The following is a 27,820-nucleotide window of genomic DNA, read 5'->3' as shown; positions in this document are numbered from 1 at the left end:
GCAGCAGGGCTCACTAGGCTGAAGCCTCCGAGGTCAGGGTCCTTGGGTACGCCTTCCCTATGTCGCCCAAGGGGTAAGCCCCGTGCTGTGCACAAAGCAGGCTATTTTTGTTAAAAGCAGAGATAGTGCAATGCTGGGAAGTTCCAACTGAGGTCTAACGTCTGACGGCTTCCCACAGCCCACAGAAGAGGGGAGCCGAGCGCGGAGCCGAGCCGCGGCGCCTGCGACCCGCGGCCACCAGGTGTCGCCGCGGCGTCCCCCGAGCGGGAGGGCGGAGCGGCCGCGGATCGCGAGCAGCATGTGGACGCTCCGGCGCCGAGCGGCCGCCGGCCTCCTGTCCCGCTCGGCGCTCGGGGGCTCGGCCCAGGCCCGCGCCGGGGCCCAGCGGCCGCCAAAGGACGCCCCGCTCCCCGGCCGCCGGGGCCTGCGCGTCGGGACCGCCGCGGCCTGCGCGCCCGGACGAGCCGTGAGTATGCGCGCCCGCGGCCGCCAGGCCGCACGCCGGGCACGCGCCCGCCGCAGCTCGGGCGGGAACGCGGACGTGGACGTGGACGCGCTCGGGAGGCGGGAGGGGAATGCGGGGGACGTGCGGCGGGAGCGCGCCGCCCCTGCCCGGCGCGCGGCCGCGCTGGCCCCCTTCCCTGGTTCTCGCCGGGACGTTTGCACCGGCTTCTGCCTTCCGGCGGAGAGAGAGAGCGTGTCCTGTAGTGCATCTGCCGGGAGGGGCACGGGCCAGGGCAGGGAGGGGCGACGGGGTCAGGTCCGAGTGGTCAGTGGTTGTCTCCAAGCTTGTCCCTTCTCTTGGCTAGAACTTACATTTAAGTAGTAATATATACTGGGTACTAAAGTATACATATATATGTAATTTTATGTTATTAGTGTGGTATGTAAATATAACTGTTCTAATAATATAGTATATATCAATATAATAGTATATTATATGAATATATATGTAATATTAGAGCCATGTTTTCCAGCATGGGCTGTTATGAACGAAAGGCTTTCCTGGAGCGAGGTGAACATGTCAGGGCTGCCAAGCACAGTAGCTCGAGCAGCAGGGCCTCGGGAAAAGGACTGGGTCTGGGTTCCAAATTCTGGCTCCTCGACTCAGCAGAACTGGGTGACCTCGGGGGAGCCCCAGAACCTCTCTGAGGCGTGGCTGCTTTTTCTGTAAAGAGGAGATAAAGGCTAACACCCATTTTGCGAAGCTGGTGTGAGGATTAAACTGGATTAATATATAAAGTCTTCAGCAAAGTTAATTCCATTTTCTTCCCTTGGGGATGCAAAGAAATGTCTGACCCAGTTACTCTGTGACTTGAAAGGAGGAAGCCCGAACAATGGGGTTGAGGAAGACTACACGGAGGATGGTGGTGACTTTTTTTTTTTTAATCACACTAGATATACGTGTGCTTATTTATTTACTTATTTAGGAAGATTGGCCTTGCACTAACATCTGTTGCCAGTCTTCCTCTTTTTTCTCTTTTTCTCTGCAAAGCCCCAGTACATAGTTGTGTATCATAGTTGTAGAGTTGTAGCTCTTCTGTGTGGGAAGCCGCCTCAGCATGGCTTGATGAGCGGTGAGTAGGTCCGCACCCAGGATCGGAACCTATAAACCCCGGGTGGGAAGCAGAGTGCCCGAACTTAACCGCTGCACCACCAGGAAGGCCCCAGTGGTGGTGACTTTTAATCAGAGTCTTGAAGATGGCAAGGGTGAAGGGCATTCCCGGAGAGAAGGGCCTGGGCCAGGCCCAGAAGACAGATGGGATCAGTTCTGAGCGGCTGGTCTGCTGGACGTGCTGCGGGTGGTGGACGAGGCGGGTGAAATCCACCCCAAATTGTGTTCAGAGCTCCGGAATTTGGACTTGAGGCTTAAACTTCCCACTGACATGTGTTATTTGGCACACACTGTGTTGGAAGAAATTTCAGGATTGGTTGCCAGCACTCAAAGATGGGACCTAGATAATGGATTTCCCGGCTTCTGTGGGAAAATAGGCGGGTACAGCCGTGCTGATCTCACATCCCCCTCTGCAGACACAGACATTTAGCGCTCTGCTCCTTCTGTGCTGCTCCCCCCTGGAGCTGCCCGCGCTTGCACTTCGACCCCTGCCTGTGTGGGCACCATGGACTGTCACCAGTTTTTAATTGGGAGAGAGACAAGATTTGGTGTGGTCTTTTAGATGGTACCCTAAAGGCTGTTGGGGGCTGTTGGCTTAGAAGCACGCCCAGCTCAGGGCTGCCCCGAGAAAGTGGGCATGGGGCACACACGGGGATTAGGGGTCGTTGGGAGGTTGCTAGGTGGTTAGCACCCCAGGTCACCCTAGTAAACCAATAGTAAATTAGTCACGTTCATTTAACCTGTGTGTTCCACAGTTCCCTGGCACATCTCAGGTCCTCATGGAGTTGGGTGATGACAGTGGCAACTGGGGGCACCATCCTGTTTAATTTTTTAAGGCCTTAACTGTCCTCAGATTGATCCCTAAGGTCCTTTGTACTCCAGAATTCATCAGGACCTGAGTTCATCCGGGGGACCTCTTCCCCATCCTTTTGATCTCTGCCCCCTAGTTCTGCTTCTCCAGCAGCTGTCCTGCTGAAGTAGAATGCGAGCCACATATGTAATTCTAAGTTTTCTAGTAGCTACACTGGAAAAGTAAAAAGAAACAAGTGAAATTAATTTCAACAATACACTTATGTAACTTAGTATATCCAAAATATTATCATTTCGACATGTAATCAATACTAAAAAATCATTAATGAGATATTTTACATTCCTTTCTTGTTCACTTTTTACATTCTTTTTTCATACTCATTGTTCCAAATCCAGTGTGTATTTCACACGTTCAGCACATGTCAGTGCAGATGTTAAATTGAATTTATTGTGGAAATACTTGATCTATATTTAGGTTTTATGAAGTTCACTATTGAAAAAGTAAATTCACACACTCGAGTTGTTCCAAAAATATGTAAAATTTTCCACTAACTTTATTGAGTGTCATTTTTAAATTAAAATTAAAGTTTGAAATCCAGTTCCTCAGGCACACTAGCCACATTTCCAGGGCTCAGTGGCCACGTGTGGCTGGTGGCTCCCGCATGCACAGCCCTGGAGTAGAGCATATGTAGCTTCCGATTGTTGGTTCTCAGCTCCAGCTGCTCATCAGAACCCAGAATCCACAGAAATGCCTGTAAAAGTGCAGTTCCTCGGCCCTCCACCTCCCCCCTTACTCACCCAGAGGCTCCGGGAGGACTCTGGTTCCATCAGGCAGCCTCTGACCCCCTGAGAGCATGACAGTGGCTGGGTGTCTAACCTTCCCCTTTAATGCTGGAGGCGGCTCCAAGGAGAAGAGAATTCGATGTCACCGCCTCTGATATAACTTGATGAGCTCTTGCTGCAGCCACTTCTAGAAGGCTTTTAGACATCCACTCATTTTCCCAGAGGGACAAGACCATCACCTGTGACCCCATGACCTTTTGGCCTTAGGCCTGGCAAGCAGGTTATGCTCTAATTCACCTTTATTTTTATTGTCTTCCGCAGACAATATACATGAGTTTATACACACAAGTGTGTATAAAATATCTATATTGTTTAAAGATGAATAACAAACTTGCATGTTTCCACCAGCAGGTTAAGAACTGCATATTGCTTGTTCCTGGGAAGGCCCTGGTGCTCTCCTGTTACAGCCCGGTCCTCCCTGAGAGGAGTCTGCCATCCTGAAGTCTGTCAGCCGTCCCCTGCTTTTATTAGAGCGTCACCTCCTGTACATGACTCCCTGAACTGTGCACTGTGTATACAGAGAACGTTGTGCTGTGTTGATTCTGCTGTGACTTGTCCTGTGTTCAGTGTTGTTTTGGAGACTCGTGGACACGGATGCACACAGTTGTCATTTATTTGTTTCCTCTGCTGGGTAGCATCCCATTGGGTGGGTATATCACACTTTATCCTGTCTCCTCCTGGTACGTCAGGTTGATTGCAGTGTGCTCCTGTTATGTGGTGCTGCTGTGGGCAGTCCTGTGTGTGGACAGTCCTGTGTGTGGACAGAAGCTCCTTTTGGGTGAATTCCTCAGAATGGCACTGCTGGGCAAGGCGCCAGCAAATATTCAACTCCTTTGATGCTGAGAGTGGTTGTACAGTTCATCCTCCCCAGCACGGATGAGACCTGATTGTCTCTTCAAGTGTTGTGGTTTGACAGGGCACAGGGTGATGAGGGGACCCCTGGGGTGAAGGCTGGCCTCCCTGCTAGCCACCCAGGCAAGGCCCAGCCAGGGGTGGGCCTTAGTTGGGTCATGTGTTTCCAGGGCCTGAGCCTGGACTGCAGGCCTGGGAACTAGGATCTGGTATTTCCTCACGGGCTTCCATGAGCCGTCCCTCGGCTGAGCTCTAGGATTGACTGAGCCCTGGAGACTCCAGCAAGGCACACCTACCAGGGATGGAGAGTCTGAGGGCTCCAGTGACCTGGAAGCAGGAGGGTGGTTGCTGGGTGGCTTCAGGGGGAGCACTCATAGTACAGCCCTCACCACCATGAATTCCGTCTGCCTCTTTCAAGCAGAGCAGAGCAGCTTCTCCCGGGGGCAGGGTCCGAATTTTGCCTCTGACCTCCTGCCTCTCCACACTTTTGTTGACGTTCTTCAAAACGAAATTTACTGAACACTCTCAGGCCCTGTGTTTGGGGTATTCACGTCCTCTTGTTTAATCCCCGTAACCAGTCTGCACGGCGGGTACCATGATCCCTGCCTTCAGAGGAGGAAACGGAGGCTCCCTCGGTTACCCAGGGAATGTTAGATCCGGCAGGAGACAAGGCCAGGAGTCTTTGGCAACTGTTCCTTTATGATGAAAAACAGCTGAATAAAGACTTCTTCTGGCTGTGAATGAGTAGCTTGCATTAGACCAAACCTCCCACCAAGAACAACCATCAAAGACATAAAATTAAAAAACAAAAACAAAAAACAGAGGGCCAGCGCTGGTGGCCTAGTGGTTAAGTTCGGCACGCTCCTCTTCGGCGGCCTGGGTTCAGTTCCTGGGCGCGGACCTACACCACTCATCAGCCATGCTGTGGCAGTGACCCACATACACAATAGAGGAAGATTGGCACAGATGTTAGCTCGGGGCGAATCTTCCTCAGCAACAAAGAAAAAAAAGAAAAACAGCTCTGTGAAGGTATCAGAGAGACCAAAACAGCTAGGATTTGAGGGCCAGGATCCTGGAGAGAAGCGAGATTCCCTGAGCTGAGCCCCCCATCCTCAAACACTCCCCTCCATGCCTGGAACCCTCTGTCATTCAGGTATGTATTTCTTTCCTTCGTGGCCCATACGCTGGGGCCAGACAGCTGGCATTCAAATCCCAGCTCCACAACTTTCTGTGTATCTGTGTGACTTTGGGCGAGTTGCTGTTCCGTGCCTCAGTTTCCTCATCTGTAAAATACAAATACAGTCGATCCTCATGATTCGTGGGTCCTGTGCTTGTGATTTCGCCTACTCACTGAAATTTATTTGTAACTCCAAAATGGATACTCAGGGCGCTTTCGTGCTCATTCTCGGACCCGCACAGAGCTGCAAAAAATTGGAATCACCCCACGCTCGTATGTTCACAGCTGAGGTCAAGCAAGGTGACGCTCTGCCTTTTTGTTTCAGCTCTCTATTGTCATATGAAAACAAGTGTCCTTTTCACAGGCTAGTTAGTGGCATGTTTTTCACATTTCTGTGTTTTTTGTTAGTGATTTATTGTTTAAAATGACTCCCAACCGTGGTGCTGAAGTGCTGTCTGGTGTTCCTGAGCACAGGAAGGCTGTGAGGTGCCTTACGGAGAAAACACTTGGGTTAGAGAAGCTTCGTTCAGACACGAGTTACAGCGCTGTTGGCCCTGAGTTCAGTGTTAGTGAATCAACAATATGTATTAAACAAGGTGTCTTTAAACAGAAACACACGTAGAACAAGGTTATGCCTTGATCGATTGGTGACAACATGGCTAAAGGCTCACAGGAACCTCATGCCGTATCTCCCTCAGGAGTAATTCGCTAATCGAGTGTTTGTGGCAACTTTATAGAACATAATTGTCATGAATAACGACTATAATAATGTATGTCCCTCACAGGATTGTAATGAGGACTAAATGAATCCATTTCTAGAAAGACTGAGAACAATACGCAGCAGTGAGCATTCTAGAATGTGCTGTAACCATAAACCACCTGGGCTCTCTCACTTCTCCTTCAGCGCCAGCCTGTTTTAAACACACCATCCACACTCTGCACCCCCATTTCCTCCTTCTCTGCTCTCCTCTCAGCCCCGTGCCCTCTGCCTTCTCCTTCCTGAGCTTGTCAGGGGCACTGGTGGCTCAAGAGCAACCAGAGTGACCTTTGGAGAGTGTAAATCTTACCACCAACCTCTTAAAGCCCTTTGGAGCTTCCCGGGATGAAGTCCAGCTGAGTGCCTTCACAAGGCCCTGTGGCTGCCTGCCTCTCTCCATCACCTCCCTTGCCCTCTCCACTCTGGCTGGACCACTTTTCTCTCCCTTTACATGCTCCGTTCTCTCCCACGCTGGGGTAGGCCCCTATTCAAGGGGCCCCCCTCTCACTGTCCCCCAGTTATTTCATCCTTCTCTCCAGCTGGCCAGTAGGGCTGGTGGTAATCAACCCAGACTCCATCTCCTCAGAGCCCGGCGTCTGGACCCTCAGCAGTTATGTGTTGAAAGGAATCACCAGGTCACATTGTCTCCTGCAGATGGTGTTGATCAGACGTCAGACAGCAGCCTGCAGCCAGAGCCTCTCTCCTGGACGTCAGCAGACTTCTGCCTCTTGCTGTCTGTCGTTGCTTGTTTCAGTCCAATTCTAGGAGCATCACTGATGCCTCCCCGGCCAGCCTGTGCATCACATAACCCGAAGAGCCTGGAGCAGCACTGCCTGTAGAACTTCCTGTGGTGACAGACTTGTTCTCTGTCTGTGCCACTAGCCACGCGAGGCCACAGGACTCTTGAAACATGCCTGGTGTGACTGAGGAACTGACTTCTTCAATTTTATTTCAATAAATTTCAGTTTAAATAGCTGCTTGTGGCTCGTGGCTGCTATACTGGCTTAGAGACAGACCGGGAGAACTCAGTGTAATACATTCAAAGAAGGGGAAACAAATTGGGGCCAGCCCTGTGGTGTGGTGGTTAAGTTCAGGATGCTCCACTTCGGCAGCCCTGGTTTATGGGTTTGGATCCCAGGCACAGACCTACACCACTCATCAGCCTTGCTGTGGCAGCATCCCACATACGAAATAGAGGAGGATTGGCACAGATGTTAGCTCAGGGCGAATCTTCCTCAGCAAAAAAAGAAAAGAAGCTGAAAAAAATTCCTAAGAAATACTCCTGAAAAACTTGAACATTGTTGCTCTCGAATGTAGAAGTGGTGATATTTAAACCATGCATTAATGGACTGTAGTATGCTGAAAAGGGTAATGTTCTTAACTTTGACTTTTTAGAGTTCGAGCCTCCACTGCCTCAACCAGCTTCTGAATGTCAAAAAGCAGACTGTCTGTCTGATGAATTTGAGGACAACGGGAACTTTAGGCAACCTGGGGTAAGATAAAACACCTTCCACCTCAGAGATCTCTTCCTCCACCTGCCTCCCTTCCTCTCCCTCTCTCTCTCAATATACAACATATGCACACACTCATACTTCTATTATCTTTTTTTATTTTTCCTTTTAAGTTTTTTTACCAAAAAAAAAAAATCCATCCCATACAAAACCTGTTTGCTCCCTTAGCAGCAGCATTCATAAGCATCTTTGCACATCACTAACTCTCCACCACATGGTTCTTAATGAAATAGTATTAAATTTTATGGATGTACCATAATTCCATTAACCCATCCCCTATTGTTGGACATTTAGGTTGTTTCCAGAGTTTCATTATTATTCTCTTTCATGTCTTAGTAGTTAGGGTAAGCCAAGTTTCTGTAACAAATAGACCCAAAACTGTGATGGCTCAAACCAGGGGTGGTTTTTGTCCCCCTCTCTGGACAGTCTAGGGTGGTTCTGCCTCTGTGACAGGGAGTCAGGCTCCCTCCACCTTCCTGTCACCTGTCAGTACCTTACTGCCCTCTGCATGGTCGAGGCTGGTCACCCTGTCCAGGTTCCATGCCGTAGAGAGGGACAAGAGCACGGAAGGCCTGGAAGTGGCACTTGTCCCTCACTCACATTTTCGTGGGAAGGACTTGGTCACAAGGCCCAGCTAACTGCAGGGAGGCTGGGAAATGTAGCCTAGGGGGTGCCCTGGAAGAAGGAGGCGGGGGGTTCTGGTGGAAAGCTGCCAGGCACTGCCACAGTCTCCCCCTGTGCCGCACACACACACCTTGACGCCCAGCCCCAAGGCCACAACCACAGGCCCACATGGTTACTCATGCACCTCAACGGCCAAGGTTTCCAGGTGACACGCAGTCCTCCCTCTCACGTCTAGGAGTGGCTTCTCTGACCTGCACACACACACACACGCACACACACACACAGGTCTAGGAGTGGCTTCTCTGACCTGCACACACACACACATACACACAGTGATGGACAGGGGCAAGATAACTACCACAACAACTCTCCTTCAGAAAAGAGATGCAATGGAGGCCTCCTGGGCAGCACTGAGACAACCTCTGCCCTGGCAGAGGGCGACATTCCTCCATGACACCCTGGTCAGGCTCCTCCTTGTCCGTTCCTCCCCTTGGCCGCAGGGCGGCAGGCGGTAGGAAGCGTGCCCTCCTAGGGGCTGGGCAGCCTTTCCAGCCCCCTTCCTGCTGATAACAGTTTGGGTTCCAAAGGCTATCTTAAGGCTCCAGTAGGCTCTTGTAGGCCAGACTCATTTTTCTTGATAACAGGATTTCCTCAAAAACCTAGTAGGCTTCTGATCTCTCTACTCCCCGTCAGCTCCACTGCCAGGAACCACCTCCACGTTTCTTCCCCAGATGGGAGCCTCAGGCTGCCTTATCTTTTGCATCCTAGTCCCGGTGCCCAGCTGTCTCAACCTAAGGTTACGTTGCTTGACGTCGTGTGAAACAATAATTTTGGAGACCAGCAACACCCTCAAGGTGATTTTCACAACAGGATCAGATCCTCTTTTTTGGCTTAATGAGAGGCCTTCGTTGTCCAAAGCCTTAGATTCTCCCCTTGGCTTTTCCATGTCTGTACAGCCTTTAATCCCCAAATGCTCCGTTTCATTCCATCGAACTGCAGGCGTGCCAGTTCTCTCCTGGCTCACCGTTCTCGTGTCGCATCTGCTGACAGCAGCGAGGAGCCGCCCAGATGCAGGAACATTCTAACTGTCCCCAAAACTAAAGGCTCAGTCAGCACACTGTCAGCATTCCAGGTTGTCACAGGCAGCAGGTTGACAGAGGGCCTGGCGAGCTCCCAGCCTGCAGTGTCTGTGCCGTGGGCCCCTCCACATAGTCTCTGAGCCAGTGCTGTGTCTGCATATGTTGGGTTTGGCTTTGGTGGCACCATGTCCAGCTCCTCCCCACACTGCCACTGTCCCCTCGCCCCTGCAGGCAGTCCTCTGAGGTTGGATGGGGCCCTTGCAGGATGCCCCAAGTCCAGCTCCCTTCTTTCGGGTCTACTTCTGGCCTCTGGGGACACACCTTTGTCCTGCACGCATAGAAGGACAGCCCACTTCTGCCCTGGCTCAGCTGGCTACTGTCAGGGAGCACCTGCCAAACTCGTGACTTGGGACTTTTTACCTGGGTCAGGTGTGTCTTTATGTTCCCCACACTCCTCAACATACATGTCAACCTCCTCTCCAGGTTCTCTCCAGCATCCCCTCCCTCAGCTGTGACTGAGGAGAGAGGGAGGGAAACGTCCAGCACACCCTACCAGGCCCACCACTCTCTTTAAAGACCAGCCCCTGGGCCGGCTCCGTGGCTTGGCGGTTAAGTGTGCGCGCTCTGGTGCTGGCGGCCCGGGTTCGGATCCCGGGAGCGCCCCGAGGCGCCGCTTCTCCATCCAACGCGAGGCCGAGTCCCACATACAGCAACTAGAAGGATGTGAACCTATGACATACAACTATCTACTGGGGCTTTGGGGGGAAAAAAACTGAATAAATAAAATCTTAAAAAAAAAAAAAAAAAAAAAAAAAAAAAGACCAGCCCCTCACCTTCCCCACATTGTACCTGGAGGCGGGTGATGGGCTGGAGGGGGTAGTCACATGGCAAATCTTCCATTAATTGTCTAGCAGCCACTGGTGTTTTACTTCAGGCCTGTTAGAAGCTCTCAGATGATGGAATTGTCTGGTATATATCTTGTAACCTACAGATACATCCTCACAGGGCATAAAAGCTCATACAAGGATGTTTATCATAGCAATATTTTTATTATAATTCATATACCATAAAATTCACCATTTAAAAATATACCATTCAGTGGTTTTTATACTCACAAGATTGTGCAACTTTCACCAGTATCTAATTCCAGAACATTTTCATCACTCCAGAAAGAAACCCCATGGGCATTAGCAATCTCTTCCCAGTCCTCCCTTCCCTGCACCCAGTGGCAACCACTAATCTACTTTCAGTCTCTATGGATTTTAGCAATTTTTAAAAACTGAAAAAATAGTATGCATACAGGAATGTCTCCAAGTCATAAATACACAGCTTTTTGATAAATTTTCAAAAACTGAACCACGTAACTCAAGAAATAGAATGTTACAGCCCCCAAAAGCAAACCTCCTGCTCATTGCTGGTTATTAACCCCTCCCTGCCCCAGAGTAACTGCCAGTCTGAGTTCCAGTAGCATGGATTAGTTTTGCCTGTTTTTTTGCTTTATATAAACTGTATCATTAAATGTAAATATGTGTGTGTGTGGCTTCTTTCAATCACCATGATGTTTGTGAGGTTCGTCCATATTGTTATATTTATAAGTAGTTCTGTTTTGCTGTATAGTAATCCACTGTATGAATATACCACAATTTATTTAGCTATTGTATTACCTGTGGGCACTTGGGCAGTTTCTAGTTGGGGGCTATGGGGTACTCTGCTATGAACATTCTAGTATGGTGCATGTCTTTTGGAGGACCTGGGTATGCATTTCTGTTAGGTATATACCCAGAGTGCAACAGATGGCATATGAATGTTTTCAACTCTAGTAGATACTGCCACCCAGTTTTGCTAGGTGATTATCCCATTTCCTGCCCATCAGCAGAATCTGAAAGCTCTGGTTGCTTCACTTCTGGCAAACTCTTGATATTATCTGTCTCTTTCATTTTAACCATTCTGGTAGTGTCTTACTGTGATTTTTTAATTTGTATTTTCCTGAAGATTAACAAAGCTGTGCACCTTTTCATATGTTCATTGGCCACTTGGATATCTTTTTTTTTCTTTAATGAAATCTGTTCAAGTATTTTACCCGTTTTTCTATTTGGTTTTCTTTTTCTTATTGGTTTGTAGGACTTCTTTAAATATTCTGGAAATGTCCTTTTTCAGATATATGTAATGCAAATATTTTCTCCCACTTTGTAGTTTGCCCAACATAAATTTTAATCACAAAAGTGTGGGAGATCAAAATTGGCCACCCTGCAATATGTCTCTTTACCTCAATTATTTTCTCTGACGGACATTTGACCTCCCCCGCTACCTGCCTAAAGGAATTGAACTCTGGGTACGGACAGACTGGCAGGGTCCTCGCTAAGCCCATTCTTATCAAATTTCTGTTTACCAAACATTTACATTTGTCAAGGTATCTCCTGTGTACTGGGAAGAGTGGGGGATGATCTTATCTCTGGAAACTCTTATCAGGACGGAAGGAGAGGACTTAAATCTACATACCCCTGATTGCTGTGCTTTCCATTAATCCCCCATAGCTGTCTCCTCCCCCACCCCCAACATCCTCCTTTGTCTACTTGAATATGCTATTTAAGGTAAAAACCTTCGCCATTTGTTGAGAAACTGAGTTTCCCTGGTTTCTCCTGTGTATACATATTATTAAACTTGGTATTATTTTCTCCTGCTAACCTGTCTTTTAATTATTTGGCCAGCCATAAGAACCTTGAGGGAAAGGGCAGAGGGGGATTCTCCCTCTTCCCCAACAAAAGCAATGGAAACAACCTCAATGTCCAGCTGGAGGAGACAGGTTTAATAAATAACATAAAATACTGTGAAAATTCATATGTGCTAATATAGAACAATTTCCAAGACACATTAAATGAAAACTAAGGTGCTTCATTTGTAAATTAAAAAGAATGTAACAGGGCCTGCCTCGTGGCTTAGCGGTTAAGTGCACGCGCTTCGCTGCTGGCCGCCCGGGTTTGGATCCCGGGCGCATACCAACGCACCGCTTCTCCGGCCACGCTGAGGCCAGTCCCACATACAGCAACTAGAAGGATGTGCAGCTATGACATACAACTATCTACTGGGGCTTTGGGGGAAATAAATAAATAAATAAAATTATAAAAAAAAAAAAGAATATAACATTCTGGAAGGATACAGAAGAGACTGTTGATCATAGTTGACTCTCGGGATGGGGGCAGCCTGTTGGGAAAGAAAGCCTAACTTCTCTATAAACCCTTTCATGCTGTTTGAATTTTGCTCTGTACATGTTTGCCATTTTCCATTAATTTTTAAAATTTAAATGCATATGTTGATTTGATGTTAATAAAATGGAGCGGTTTGGTAATGGTGTTTTTGGGTTGTGTTTCCCCTGCAGCTGTCTAGACGAGACCACCTATGAAAGACTGGCCGAGGAGACACTGGACTCCTTAGCAGAGTTTTTTGAAGACCTCGCAGACAAACCTTACACATTTGAAGACTATGATGTCTCCTTTGGGGTACTTCTTCGCTTATTTTCATTTTTCTGCTTCCCCCCTAAGGATTTGGGCTCACTAAGGTAAAGAATTCCCCTCCCGTAGAGCTAAGCATCCAGCAGCGTGCGGCATGGATGCTAAAGAACAGACCTAAAGAACAGAGTTCACGGTCCAGCCCGGCTCCACCAGGCTTGTGACCGTGGGCAAGTCACTCAGCCTCTGTGAGCCTCATTTTTCCTTAAAAATACAGACTCGCAAGCTTCACTCAATACCCATGATGGTAAATCTGGGAGGGACCCGGGCATGGGTTTGTCTAGCAGGACACCTCTCATCACACAGGCCTGGGGACACTGACGTAGACCGCTGGTTCCTAAGCAGGGTAAGATATCGCCCAGGAGGTGTTCAGACCACAAAGACATGGCCCCAGTCCTGGGAGATTCCGATGTGGAAGGTCAGGGTGGCTTCCCAGGAAGCATATCTTTGAAAAGCTCACCCGGGATTCTAATGTGCACCCTAGGCCCCACCCCGAGAGATTTTGATTTAATTGGTTTGGGGTGTGGCCCAGGCAGGGCACTGGGGTTTTTAAAGTTTTTAAAATCACTCCCCAGGTGATTCTAATATGCAGCTGGGGTGACAACCTCTGGGCTGGATGCAGCTTGAGCCCCTGGAAGCCAAGGGAGTGCTGCTCTTTGTCGACTGGCCACCAGGTGGCGGATGTGAGCAAGGGTCCGCCTGTGGATTAGAATTGTGTATTGCCCAGGCCTTAGGGAGCAGCTCGTTTTGGCCAGTGGGAGAAAATCCCCTGCAGAGGTTAATCCTCTCGACAGCAATTAATTAATACCAGGAAAAGTCATGAAATGTGCATTTTGGATTAAATCATGGCATTATTGAGGACAGCCAGCTGTCAGGCCAACGTGATAGAAGTGGTGTTGGATATTGTGGGAGCGCTAGATCGAGAAGGGACTCCACCAGATGGAGCAGGGGCAGCGTCTTGGAGCAGGTGTCAAGCCCCATTGTCAGGACAGTGAGGGACTTGGTGGTAAAAACAGAGGCAACAGGGCGAAAAGGGTTGAGTGCCTTCCGGGTGGACTCGGTGATTGCTGTCAGCGGCAGGAAATGCAGCGGGGTCCAGGCAGGGCTGTAGAAGCGCTAAGCAGATGGCCTCACGAGGAGAGCTGCTTGGGGACTGTTACAGACTGGCCTCGCCAGCTTGACCATCAGGGGGACAGTTACAGCTAAGGAAGTCACAGGTCTCCTCTCCCCGAGCCTCCCTACCAATGGCTGTAACTGCTGTAGGGAAACCACTTCTCAAGCTAAGCTCTGCCACACATGCAAACATTTATTACCATGCCACAAAAACAGTCCCACCACTTGTTCTTATAGGGTTAGTGAAGCCCCAGCTTGACTCTAGGACTTTGCATGAATGTTTCATGGGAAGCAAATGTGCCAGTATTCTAGCAGCTGGATTCAGTCCACCTCGTTGAGTCAGGCAACAAAAGCTGTTCAGTGGTGGGTCACGGACCTTACCCAAATCCGACCCCTAGAGTGTCTCTCTGAAGAGGGATCCAGCTGCGGGGCTTTCCAGACTCTGTGAGCCCTTCCTGCAAGGGAAGAGGCCCCTGTGTTTTTCTAGCTAATTTTCTAGCTAAACCTTGAGGATCATTCTAGTCACCAGGGAAAAATTATTTCTAACAAATCATTTGCTAATTAGGAAATTCTCTAGTGTAGATGTAGAAACTAAAGGCATATAGTAGCTGACTCTGTAGAGTGGACTTCTGATTAAGTACTATGAAATGCTAACTATCCAGTATCTGGGGTGTGAGTTCCTGATTAGAGTCCTTCAGGTGCTAAGTAACATATATTTCACAGTAAGGTAAATCAACTGGAAGCACATTACGACAATAGAACACCTGTAACACTATTACTTGAGCTTTGTTAGAGTGCAATCTTTCCCTGCCCTCAGGGTCCAGTTGGATGTTGCCTCCTCTGTGAAGCCCTCCTAGATCCTTTAGGCAGACATCACCCTTCCTTCCTTGCCCAGCACTCTGAGGATAACTCTGGAGCACTGGTCACCCAGTGTTGTAACTGTCTGTTTACACGTCACTCCCATGGCTGGACTGAGCTCCTCGGCAGCCGGGACACTGTCCACTTTTGGTATCTCAGTGCCTGGAATATTGTCAAGTACATAGTAGGGACTTAATAAGTGTTGATTCACTACGTAAATGAAATAGGCCCACCTACTTTTCCAAAACACGCTTTCACTGACGCCACCTAGCATCACAGGCGTTTACCAGCTTGCCACTGGCCAAGTAGACAAATGAAAGCAGTGCTCCAGATGCACCCCAGACCTCATTTGTTCTGTTTTCTCCCTGTGGAGTGGGAGATGTGAGCAGCTTCTTGGCTGTCGTGTCATCCGGTCAAGTGGGGTGGGTCATGTGGGATGTCAGTGTCTGGGTCCAGGCCTCGCTCACCCTTAGTGGCACTGAGCATTAGAGGGGACTGCCCGCCAGAGCAGAAAGCACCTCCCATCACTAGGCAACCAGGGAGTCTGCCGCACTTGACCCAGCAAAATCTGACCAGAGACTGAGAAGCACCTGCTGTTTGAACAGTTACCTCCAAGCCACCTTCCTTTTCTCCCAGGGGGAGCCCTGGCCTCTTAGATGTTTTAATGAAAATTTCGTTGTTGCTGTGTTCGTTATTCACTAAGTTGTCGGCATATGACTGCCGTAGAGCAGAGGTTTCCTAACCTTTTGTGGGTTAGGACCCCATGTAAGAATCTGAGTGCTCTGGACCCTCTCCCGAGAAAACCTTCCCACACACCTGTGAGTACGGTTTCAGCGTCAAGGCGGGGGCTGTTTGCAGACCCCTGAGGACCACCTCCAGGTCCCAGGTGATGGACACTTGCTCAGAGGCTGCACTTTCTTGGATATGGAGACAAAGGATCTGGGTTAGCATCCTGGATTTGTGTATTCTTTCCAAGAGCCCTTAGGTGAATTATCAAACTTCTGTGAGCGGCAGGGTCTTCAGCTGTGAAGTGGGTGACATTCCTCTACTTCTCCAGGTTTATATTAGGATTAAATTTTTTTTTAAAAAGTGCTTCACATTCATTATTCTTATTCCTTAAGGAGAAGTCAGTGTCTATATTTTTTTGATGTCATAATAGTTTATAACATTGTAAAATTTTAGTTGTACATTATTGTTTGTCAGTCACCATATAAATGCATCCCTGTACCCCTTGTGCCCACTCCCAACCCCCTTCCCCCTGGTAACCACCAAACTGTTCTGTCTGTGTGTTAGTTTATCTTCCACATATGAGTGAAATCATGCAGTGTTTGTCTTTCTCTGTGTGGCTTATTTTGCTTAACATAATACCCTCCAGGTCCATCCTTGTTGTTGCAAATGGGATGATTTTATCTTTTTTTACAGCTGAGTAGTATTAAACATTATATATATACCACATCTATATCCAATATACAAAAGCCTAGCTAAGGGTTTATCTAATCTTCAGTCGAGGGACACTAGGGTTGCTTCTGCTTCTGGGCTATAGTGAATAATGCTGCAGTGAACATAGGGGTGCATAAGCCTCTTTGGATTGTTGATTTCATGTTCTTTGGATACATACCCAGTAGTGGTATAACTGGGTCATAAGGTATTTCTATTTTTAATTTTTTGAGGAATCTCCATACTGTTTTCCATAGAGGCTTCACCAGTTTGCATTCCCACCAGCAGTGAATGAGGGTTCGCTTTTCTCTACATCCTCTCCAACATTTGTTATTTTTTGTCTTGGTGATTATAACCACTCTAACGGGTGTAGGGTGATATCTCAGTGTAGTTTTGATTTGCATTTCCCTGATGATTAGTGATGTTGAACATCTTTTCATGTGCCTATTGGCCATCTGTATATCTTCCATGGAAAAATGTCTGTTCATATACTCTGCCCATTTTTTGATCAGGTTGTTTATTTTTTTGTTGTTCACTTGTGTAAGTACTTTATATATTATGGAGATTAACTCCTCGTCGGATATGTGATTTGCAAATACTTTCTCCCAGCTGATGGGTTGTCTTTTCATTTTGATCCTGGTTTCATTTGCCTTGCAGAAGCTCTTTAGTCTGATGAAGTCTCACTTGTTTATTTTTTCTTATGTTTCCGTTGTCCACATAGACATGGAATTCGAAAAGATCCCTCTGTGACTGATGTCCAAGAGTGTATCGCCTATATTTTCTTCTATGAGTTTTATAGTTTCAGGTCTCGTCTTCAAGTCTTGGATCCATTTTGAGTTAATTTTTGTGAATGGCGATAGCAGATGGTCCACTTTCATTCTTTTGCATGTGGCTGTCCAGTTTTCCCAGCACCGTTTATTGAAGAGACTTTCCTTTCTCCATTGTATGTTCTTAGCTCCTTTGTCAAAAATTAGCTGTCCGTAGATGTGAGGTTTTACTTTCTGGGCTTTCAGTTCTGTTCCATTGATCTGTGTGTCTGTTTCTGTACCAGCACCATGCTGTTTTAATTATTATAGCTTTGTAGTATGTTTTGAAGTCAGAGATTGTGATGCCTCCAGCTTTGTTCTTTATTCTCAGGATTGCTTTAGCTATTCAGGGTCTTTTGTTGCCACATATGAATTTTAGCATTCTTTGTTCTATTTCAGTGGAGAATGTCATTGGGATTCTGATTGGGATTGCATTGAATCTGTAGATTGCTTTAGGTAGTATGGACATTTAAACTATATTTATTCTTCCAATCCATGTGCGTGGGATGTCTTTCCATTTCTTTATGTCATCTTCGATTTCTTTCAGTAATGTCTTATAGTTTTCATTGTATAGGTCTTTCACCTCCTTGATTAAATTTATTCCTAGATATTTTATTCTTTTTGTTGTGATTATAAATGGAATTGTCTTCTTGAGTTCTCTTTCTGTTGGTTCATTATCAGAGTATAGAAATGCAACTGATTTCTGTAAGTTGATTTTGTACCCTGCAACTTTGCTGTAGTTGTTGATTGTTTCTAATAGTTTTCCAATGGATTCTTTAGGGTTTTCTATATATAAAATCATGTCATCTGCAAACAGCGAGAGTTTCACTTCTTCGTTGCCTATTTGAATTCCTTTTATTCCTTTCTCTTGCCTAATTGCTCTGGCCAGAACGTCCAGTACTATGTTGAATAAGAGTGGTGAGAGTGGGCACCCTTGTCTTGTTCCTGTTCTCAGAGGGATGGCTTTCAGTTTTTCCCCGTTGAGTATGATGTTGGCTGTGGGTTTGTCATATATGGCCTTTATCATGTTGAGATACTTTCCTTCTATACCCATTTTGTTGAGAGTTTTTAATCATAAATGGATGTTGAATCTTATCAAATGCTTTCTCTGCATCTATTGAGATGATCATGTGGTTTTTATTCCTCGTTCTGTTAATGTGGTATATCACATTGATTTGTGGATGTTGAACCATCCCTGTGTCCCTGGTGTGAATCCCACTTGATCATGGAGTATGATCTTTTTAATGTATTGCTGTATTCGGTTTGCCAATATTTTGTTGAGGATTTTTGCATCTATGTTCATGAGTGATATTGGCCTGTTATTTTCCTTCTTTGTATTGTCCTTGTCTGGCTTTGGTATCAGAGTGATGTTGGCCTCATAGAATGTGTTAGGAAGTGTTCCATCTTCCTCTATTTTTTGGAATAGTTTGAGAAGGATAGATATTAAGTCTTCTTTGAACGTTTGGTAAAATTCTCAGAGAAGCCATCTGGTCCTGGACTTTTATTTTTGGGGAGGTTTTTAATTACTGTTTTAATCTCTTTACTTGTGATCAGTCTATTCAGATTCTCTATTTCTTCTTGATTCAGTTTTGGGAGGTTGTATGAGTCTAAGAATTTATCCATTTCTCCTAGATGTCCGATTTGTTGGCACATAGTTTTTCATAGTATTCTCTTATAATCCCTTGTATTTCTGTGGTATCTGTGTAATTCCCCTCTTTCATTTCTAATTTTATTTATTTGAGCCTTCTCTCTTTTTTTCTTAGTGAGTCTGGCTAATGGTTTGTCAATTTTGTTTATCTTCTCAAAGAACCAACTCTTTGTTTCACTGATCTACTTTTTTCACTTTCTACTGTTTTTTTGGTTTCAATTTCATTTATTTCTGCTCTAATTTTTATTATTTCCCTCCTTCTGCTGACTTTGGGCTTCGTTTGTTATTCTTTTTCTAATTCTGTGAGTGTCTATTTTTGGAGCATAGGAAGCCACATGTACCTGAAATCCCGGACTCCCCATGCCCTTCCGTATGTGTCTACTTCTACAGATGAGCTGGTGACAACAGACACTGCTCTTTTGGCTTGCATGTGTGCAGGGCTGATACTGACGGGTGGGAGTAAGGAGCCTCACCACCTGTGGCAGGTCCATTCTGCCTGGTTAGTGCCCCTTCTCAGCAGCTACTGAATACTTGGACTCTCTCTCTCTCCACTTCCCCTACCCTCTCCTGCACTTGAGTCTGCCTAGACTCCCAGAACAGTCTCAGCTTGCCCCTTGAGGAACAATGCTGATGAACCAAAAGCCTCTTCATCTGGTCCACCTGCGTTAGGAGCTCCTGGTGAACCAGGAAGGCAGCTAGATTCCTTTCTCCTCTTGCCATTTGCCTTTGGAAACAGCTTCTGGCTCCAGGGGAAAAAAATCTCGTTACGCACCATGAACAGGAGGGGGTGTGATTGAGCACTGAGACTTCTGCCTGGCGTAACCTGGCCCTTAACTTTGACACCTGTTAGCACAGTGCCTGCTCGTCATCCAGTCCGTTCCTTTATCCACGAATGTATTTTTGTATCCGCCCAGTGTTTTGCACGAAGAATGGATGTGCTACACACTGAAGATGCTAGGATGAGAAGATGAATCTGCCCTCAAGGTGCTTAAAGTAGTGGAGGGAAGGGGCCGGGGACCAGCACACAAGCCAGCAGCTCAGACGCAGTGAGGAAGGCACAGAGAGGCTGTGGGGCACGCACAGGCCCTGGTCCCAGCTGAGGGGCATCAGGGTAACCTTCCCAGAGGCACCGCAGCCGGGACCGGCTGTCAGAGAAGTTGCTGGTCTTGTGCGGGGAGCGGGTGGACTGCAGGGAAGGTGCCAGGTGGAGGAAACAGCTTGAGACCTGCGCATCTAGAAGGATTCTCACGCTTGTTTTACTAATATGCTCTTTGTGGGCGAATGGCCTGTTCCCTGGAGTCAGTCAGAAGACTTTTTGGGTTGGAAAGAGGTGATTTTGGCTTTCAGGGATTGTATCGCTGTCCCCTGCTTTAGTGTCCTGGTCTAAAGTGTGATGGTGATCAGGAGCCGGTGCGGTTCCTGTGAGCACCCGTCACCCCTCCATCCTTACATTGAAGGAGGCGGGACAGATGTTGTCCTGAGGAAACAGACGTGATTGATGAGACTTAGAACCCGCATCCCCAGACCCCACCCCCTGCCCTTCCTGCTGCACCAGGCACCTCTCAGTGTAGGTGCAATGCACATGGGGCGGGTAAGGGCACAAATAGGTCAGATCATAAACAATTACGTCTTGATCTCCTGAGCCTGATATCTTGTGGAAAAATAAGCCATGAAAGAATATGTGTGGGGGGAGGAAGGAATGAGGAGTGACTGCTAATGGGTGTGGGGTTTCTTTTTGGGGTGATAGAAACAGTCTGGATAAGATAGTGACGATGTTTGCACACTTTGTGAAATACTAAAAACTACTGAGTTGTACAGTTTTAAGAAATTTTTACATAAATGAAATGTAGTCCTACCAAAATAGTAAAGGTGGGTTTCAGGAGAAATTTTTTTTTTTTTTTTTTTTTTTTTTCCCCCCAAAGCCCCAGTAGATAGTTGTATGTCGTAGTTGCACATCCTTCTAGTTGCTGTATGTGGGACGCAGCCTCAGCATGGCCAGAGAAGCGGTGCCTCGGTGCGCGCCTGAGATCCAAACCCCGGGCCGCCAGCAGCGGAGCACGCGCACTTAACCGCTCAGCCACGGGGCGGCCCAGGAGGAGAAATTTTTTGAAAAAACAAACTTATGTGCACTGTGATCCTAGCCCTTTTAAGAAATGCACTTAAGGGGCCGGCCCTGTGGCCTAGTGGTTAAAGTTCTGCGTGCTCTGCTTCAGCGGCCCAGGTTTGGATCCGGGTGCGAACCTACACTGCTTGTCAGCCGTGCTGTGGTGGCGACCCACATACAAAATAAAGGAAGACTGGCACGGATGTTAGCTCAGGGAGAATCTTCCTCAGCAAAAAGAAAAAAAAGAGAAAGAAATGCACTAAAAAGCTGGCGTTAAGAAATGCACTCACATCTCCTGAGAGTGAACACTGAGAGTGAGCAGGTCGTATTGCTGTTTAATGGGATTGAGAATTGCTTTGTGTTATGGAAAGAACAGCGTCTTTTGGACCCAAACAGACTTGGATTTAAGATCAGCCCTGCCAGTTACTAAGTGCTCTTTATTACTCTGTCCATCTCTGGTCCTCATCTGTAAAATTGGGATGATGATTCCCACTTCCAGTGGTTATGGTCATGGTGGAAACAGTGTTATGCAGAGTTCCAAACACAGTGCCTGGCACAGAGTAGGTACTGAATCATAGCAGCTGATGTTTTTATTTATAAAATAATAATTCATTTTATTTATACTATTTATTCATTTTATTTATACTATCTGTATTCCCAACATCTCTATAATTTCTCTAAATTTCTTTTTTTTTTTTTGCAGGGGAAGATTCACCCTAAGCTAACATCTGTTCCCAATCTTCCTCTTTTTTCTTCCTTTTTCCCCCCCAAAGCCCCAGTACGTAGTTGTGTATGGTTGTAAATTCTTCTGATTCTTCTGTGTGAGCTGCCGCCACAGCATGGCTACTGACAGACAGGCAGTGTGGTTCTGCACCCGGGAACTGAACCCGGGGCACTGAAGAGGAGCGCATTGAACTTTAACCACTAGGCCATCAGGGCTGGCTCTCTCTGTTTCTTTTTTAATCAGAAAAAAATGTTGTTAGAAAAATAACTCAATAGTGTCCTCCCTATCCCATGCCTATCAGTTGTATTATTATTGGTACGTTCTCCACCTTTTCAATAGCTCTTTGTGTTTGCGAACCAAACACAGGTGTTCTAAGAGCCCTTCAGGACCCATGACTGGACAGGGGCTCTAGAAGGCACAGAGAAAGGTCGTGTATCTCTGCGGGTTGTGCACGGGATGGAGAAAAGTGGGAAGCCCCCCTGCTCACCAGCTCCAATAAAGGGAACTGAGCTGTGCAGCTGTTTCTTTCATATCCTGCACATTCTAAAGAGACCTCAGGCCTGGGGAGTAAAGGGCTCCTTTGCTGAGTTTTTCACATTGGAGTGAGCATCTAGTGGGCAAAGATGGACCAACCAGTCTTTTGAAGAATTCAAAGCTCCTGTAGAGGAAAATAAAGCTGGAGAGGAGTGTTTGGGAAGCTTGTGAGATGCGTGGTAAGGGTCTGGAAATAAGAACCCCAGTCTGGAGGGTCTGCCAGCTACCACAGAGCTGAGACTATTGCTCTTCTAAGACACGCAAAGCAAGTGGTTTATTACTTCCTTCTTTCTTGCCTTTTTCCTTTTTTTTGGTAATGAACTTGTCCTGTCCAGTAGAGTTGGTGTCTGCATTGTTTCACGTCCTCAAGGCTGTTCTGGCTGGTGGTTGAGGAACCGAGGCAGCAATCAGGATGTGGATCCTCCCATCTGCCGGCTGTAAAACCTCAGACAGGCCACTTAACACTCCAGCTTCTGTTTCCTCACCTCGAGAGGGAATGATGATAATTCTCGCCTTGCCGACCTCATAGGGAGTGAGGGAAACCACTCTCTGTGATTAATCGTAGTCTGATTCTGAGAGTAGTGTTCTTTCTGCATGATGATCTAATTCTAAACACTAAATTAAAGACGTTTCTTTATGGTGTATATTGTGTACTTGTATGTATGGAAAGTGTTGAGATATAACAAATTATGAAGCAATTATGACAAAGTGATAACATTGCCTTGTTTTATTTTCCTCGTGCTTTTTTCCACCTGATCCACTAGAGTGGTGTTTTAACAATTAAACTGGGCGGAGATCTGGGAACCTACGTGATCAACAAGCAGACCCCAAACAAGCAAATCTGGTTATCTTCTCCATCCAGGTATGTTCAGAAATCAGAATCTCTCATTATTAAACTTGTATGAAACATGACATTGGGGACCACATTTTTCGTGTGTTAGTATCTCTGTAAGTGAACCTTTCCTGATGTTTGACAGAGAGTCTCATTCTCAGTAGGGAGGTTTACTCTGGGTGTATAACTTCTGTGTGGTGCAATGGCTGCTGTAAGCAGATATTGGGATGGTAACCAGATCTGAAGTGAAAACTTTTCAGAACTGGCCAAGATGGTTTTTCTCTATTAAATCATTGCCCTACCTTTAAAAAAGCCACTTTTGATATTGCAGCTTCTGAGTAAGTTGCACTTTGTCTTCAAAGCAAGTTAAAGTTTGACCTCCAATTTATTTTGAGCATCTCAGCTAAAGGTTAGTTAAATTCCATTTGCAGAATTGGGCCGTGTGCTCTGTGGAGGTGGGAGAGCGATGAGGCTGCTCCTCCCAGGCATTTAATCCCTCCTGCCTTTTCCACTGATGTGCCTTCCATCTAGTGGAATAAAAGGTCGTGTTGCAGACCGTCTGCGCTCCAGGCCTGAGAACATGCTGGGAGAGAGGGTCCCTCATCTCTCTGGCTGCTGTTGAGTGGTAGTAAGAAAGTAGAAGAGAGACGCCCACAAAGAGTTCTCAGGCCAGCCTTCCTGGGTGACTCATTAGCCCTTCCAAAGAGGACATATTGAAAAATGTGACTTCGGAGAGGCCCATATATAACCAGTGTAGAATTCTTTGAAAGCCCAATGATATTTGCATTAAAGAAAAACAGTATTCTAACTTTTCCCCTGCCCCATTGTTGACATCATTCTTAGGTAGTTGATGTATAGTTATTTGTTCAAAATAAATAAAGCAGTATGCCCCCTTCACCCTACTCTCATCTAGGAAGTATGTTATAATTCAACAAAAACAACTCCAGAAATCAGTGTCATTTCTAGCCAGCCCCTCATTCACAGACTGTACTGTATGGCTTTTTAGACCCAGTTAATTTACTTGAAGTTGGGGCGTTTTACCCTGTGTGGGCCAATTAGCCTGTTCTCTTTGCCCTCAAACAGTCATCCTAACCCTAACCGTGGCCATTCATAAGGACCATACATTCATATCCTTCAAATCCAGAGGAACCAGTATGAAAAATTGAGTGGATCAACTCAAAACCAGCCATCAGCTTTGGGGATCGGTAGCTTTGTAAATACCGGACAGGGTACCAACTGGGGTGACTTCACTAAAAGAATTCTTTGTTGTGTCTGGAGACTGAAAGTCCATATTGTATTTGGACACATCTACCAGCAATATGTTCCTCCCCCAGGCACGTTTAGAAGGATATACTCTGGATGATAATAAATTCCTGGAAATTCCAAGTGGTACTTTTTTTTTTTAACTTGTAATTCATGATGAAAATCTGGAAGGAAAATCTGCCATACAGCCATTTACTGTCATGGATACTGTGTTCCTCAAAAAAAAAAAAATTTTATTTTCCACTCAATTTTTCATATTGGGCCAAAATAATCTTTCCTGGGGCTGCATTTCTGATATTTGGGGGTTTTTTAATGACAACTTTTCAGGTCCTGTGGAAACAGTGGCCTTTCGTGGCCACTTTGCCCACCCCGAGGAGGTTGTAGGATAGAATTAAGGAGAACTCCAGGTGGACACCTGGACCCCAGAGTCTATGCTTGGAGCCACTGGGGCCATATGGAGGGGCCTGGAGTTTTCTCAGGCTCTGCCTGGCATCCCAGCAGCAAAGCAGAGTACAGGGCCAAGGGAACATTCCCTGGATTTGGTCTGGTTTCTTAGGCCTTTACATGTTGGCTATTTGTACATATTAAATAAAGGCCTTAGTCCCTTTGGTTTGTCCTTTTTGTCTCCATTATTGGGAAAGCATTCAACCTTCAGCATTTGGTTGATAATATAGAAATCTTTGATTTTTTGTTGTTGTTGTTGTGGAAGATTGGCCCTGAGCTAACATCTGTGCCCATCTTCCCCTATTTTGTATGTGGGATGCCGCCTCAGTATGGCTTGATGAGCAGTGTAGGTCTGGCCTGGGATCCAAACCCAAGAATCCCTGGCCACCGAAGCAGAGCACATGAACTTAACCACTAAGCCACCGGGCCGGCCCCTCCTTGATGTTTTTATAGCCCCAAACAATGCTTCCTTTCTTTTTTTTTTTTTTTCTGAGGAAGATTCACCCTGAGCTAACATCTATTGCTTATCTTCCTCTTTTTGCTTGAGGAGGATTCGCCTGAGCTAACATCTGTTGCCAGTCTTCCTCTATTTTGTATGTGGGTCGCCCCCACAGCATGGCCACCAATGAGTGGTGTAGGTCCCCGCCCAGGAACTGAACCCAGGCCGCAGAAGCGGAGCTCACCGAACTTAAACGCTAGGCCCCAGGGCCAACCCCAAGATGCTTCCTTTCTAAACTTTCCTCCTCCCTGGCAACCTCCTCTTAGTCTTGGACTTTGGAAAAGCTCTTCTGAGCTCAGGTAGACTCAGGTGCTCCCAGGTTACTCTGCTCCTACCTCCATCAGGTATCATCATGTACCATCATTGTCTGCTGGCGTGTCAGCTCCCCTCCTCTAGGCCAAGAGGAGGTGGAATTAGTGAGCACTAGTTGTGTACATCAGCAATAGCAGACGTGGCAAAAGCCCTGCTCCTGCATCCACACAAATACGGCATCCCCAGCGTGAAGTGCATATACTGCTACTGTTCACTGGTTGAGGTTGAGGTGGATGAACTAGCCTGTCAAATTCAATTTCATGGATTTAAAATTGAATTAAGAAAAACATTTTTAAAAGTAATAGTATAGGTGGTTGCCAGGGGCTGGGGAGAGGAGAGAATGGGGAGTAACTGCTTAATGGGTGTGGAGTTTCCTCTTGGGGTGATGACAGTGTTTGGGAACTAGATATGTTGTTAATGTACTAAAATAATAATAATACTGTAAGTAAGGCACAAATCATGTCAGTGGCACACGAATGGCCATAATTTAAAAAACACTGCTCTGACATAGCAGGTGTCATATGTATACGAATTAGGAAAAGCAAAAGATCAGAACGTGATACATGGTGACTCATCAGTAGGGTTCCGATGTTTTCAGGTCTTGAGAATCATTCTGTGAATTGTTCAGAGGATAAATTGTATAATTATTCTTAAGTAGAATAATTTCTATTTAAGAATAAGAAGATAAGAAACCAAACACATGCCTCGTTAAGTATTACTTTCAAGGGCTTCCCTCCAGTCCATTTCTTGCTGGCAGCATTGGCGGAATCAGTGGTTCTTACAAGGGGCTGTCTCTGTGGACTTATTGTGTATTTGTTTTGTCTCTCAGTGGACCCAAGCGTTACGACTGGACTGGAAAAAACTGGGTGTACTCTCACGACGGTGTATCCCTCCACGAGCTACTGACCACGGAGCTAACTAAGGCCTTAAAAACCAAAGTGGACTTATCTTCCCTGGCCTATTCTGGAAAAGGCACCTGATGCCCAGCCCAATTCTAAAGACATTAAAAGCTATGAAGCCAAGACTCCAGCTTCATTCTGCAGCTGAGTGTCTAGTGTTTTCCATTACTGCTTTTGAGGACAATTGCATTGTGCGTAACAGCTCTGCAGAAAGAATGCATTGCCTTCCACTCTACCCCCGAGTTCAGATTTTTAATTTCCGTGGAGTTTTTTTGGATTTATTGTCTGATTTCCTCCCTCACATGATATCCCTTATCTTTTATAATGTCTATATACCCATGTCTTTATAAATAACCTTACAACAAAGAAAAATAAGAAGGGAAAATTCTAGGAGGAGAAATGAATTGATTTCACTATCCATTCTTTGAAGGACTTACTGCAAAACCTACATGAAGAGCAGTTGGCTGACCTCACCATTCTGTCTCAAATGAGACTCATTAAAGGGCAGCCTATAAATGTTCCCCCACCTCTTGAGAATGTAAACACTTCTAAGCCCTTTAGTCTTGAAGTGCGGATGGCCACTCGGGAATTCTCCAACCGAAGACCATTCTATGCTTCGTGTCTGCCAGGGTGTAGCCTGCGAGGGGTGACTCAGGGACGTGTGATGCCGTTTCTTCCACATATGCATGTATGTGCACATACACACATTTACATGTATGTGTGTATGTATATATATGTTTTTTGGGTTTTTTTTAATTTAAGGGTCAGTATAGAATCGGCTGCTACAACACACATCTGAGAATGCAAAAAATCTCACCAAGATAATAGGGGAATAAAGCTGTCTCCATAAGCTCATGGATGTAATATAATAAAGTATTGGAGCCGAGGAAGTGCTTTGTAAATTGGGAAGGGCCACATAAATGAAAGAGCTGTTCATGTTGATGACAAGAACCCTGGTCCTACAATTGGCTCAGCAAGTCTCACAAATTCCCCAGACCTCCGTTTTCCTATGTGTTAAATGAGAGGGTTGACTGGAGAGAATGTCATTGCTTCCCAATTCAGACATTCGGTGGTCCCATCAAGCAACTTAACAGGCTAGCTTTAATTCCCTCTGGTAGATGAGGGAACGACAATGAACAATTTTTTTAAGCTATAGGGTAAATATATGGTTGTTGGTATTGCTCTACTTGAATTTCAGTTGAATTCATGTTCAAATAATAACCATCCTTGATTGTGCCCTTCCTGTGCTAAACCTGTGCTACAGACTGAATATTCATGTTCCCCCAAATTCCTATGTTGAATCCTAACCCCCAAAGTGATGGTATTAGGGGGTGGGGCCTTTGGGAGGTGATTAGGTCATGAGAGCAGAGCCCTCAAGAATGGGATTGGTGCCCTTATAAAAGAGGCCCCCAATAGCTCCCTTGCCCCTTCCTCCATGTGAGTACACAGTGAGAAGACTGCAGTCTGTGAACCAGGAAGCAGCCTTTACCAGACAAGGAATCTGCTGGGTCTTGATCTTGGACTTCCCAGCCTCCAGAACTGTGAGAAATAAATTTCTGTTGTTTATAAGCCA

At 46.4% G+C, this 27,820-nt stretch overlaps 1 protein-coding gene across 1 annotated transcript; it reads left to right on the top strand.

Annotated features, from left to right (window-relative positions):
* Nucleotides 1–285: 285 nt before the first annotated feature.
* Nucleotides 286–27,820, top strand: FXN (frataxin). The gene is made up of 5 exons (XM_087444515.1): nt 286–466; nt 7,450–7,547; nt 12,645–12,765; nt 22,763–22,860; nt 26,178–27,820. The coding sequence occupies exons 1-5, from the start codon at nt 299–301 to the stop codon at nt 26,326–26,328; spliced, it is 636 nt and encodes a 211-aa protein (XP_087300641.1). The 5' UTR covers nt 286–298; the 3' UTR covers nt 26,329–27,820.

The sequence above is a fragment of the Ceratotherium simum genome, chromosome 20 (genome assembly GCF_057802395.1).
Source record: "Ceratotherium simum simum isolate JZ-2026a chromosome 20, ASM5780239v1, whole genome shotgun sequence".
NCBI lineage: Eukaryota > Metazoa > Chordata > Mammalia > Perissodactyla > Rhinocerotidae > Ceratotherium > Ceratotherium simum.
This window is presented reverse-complemented; position numbering and strand designations above follow the sequence as displayed.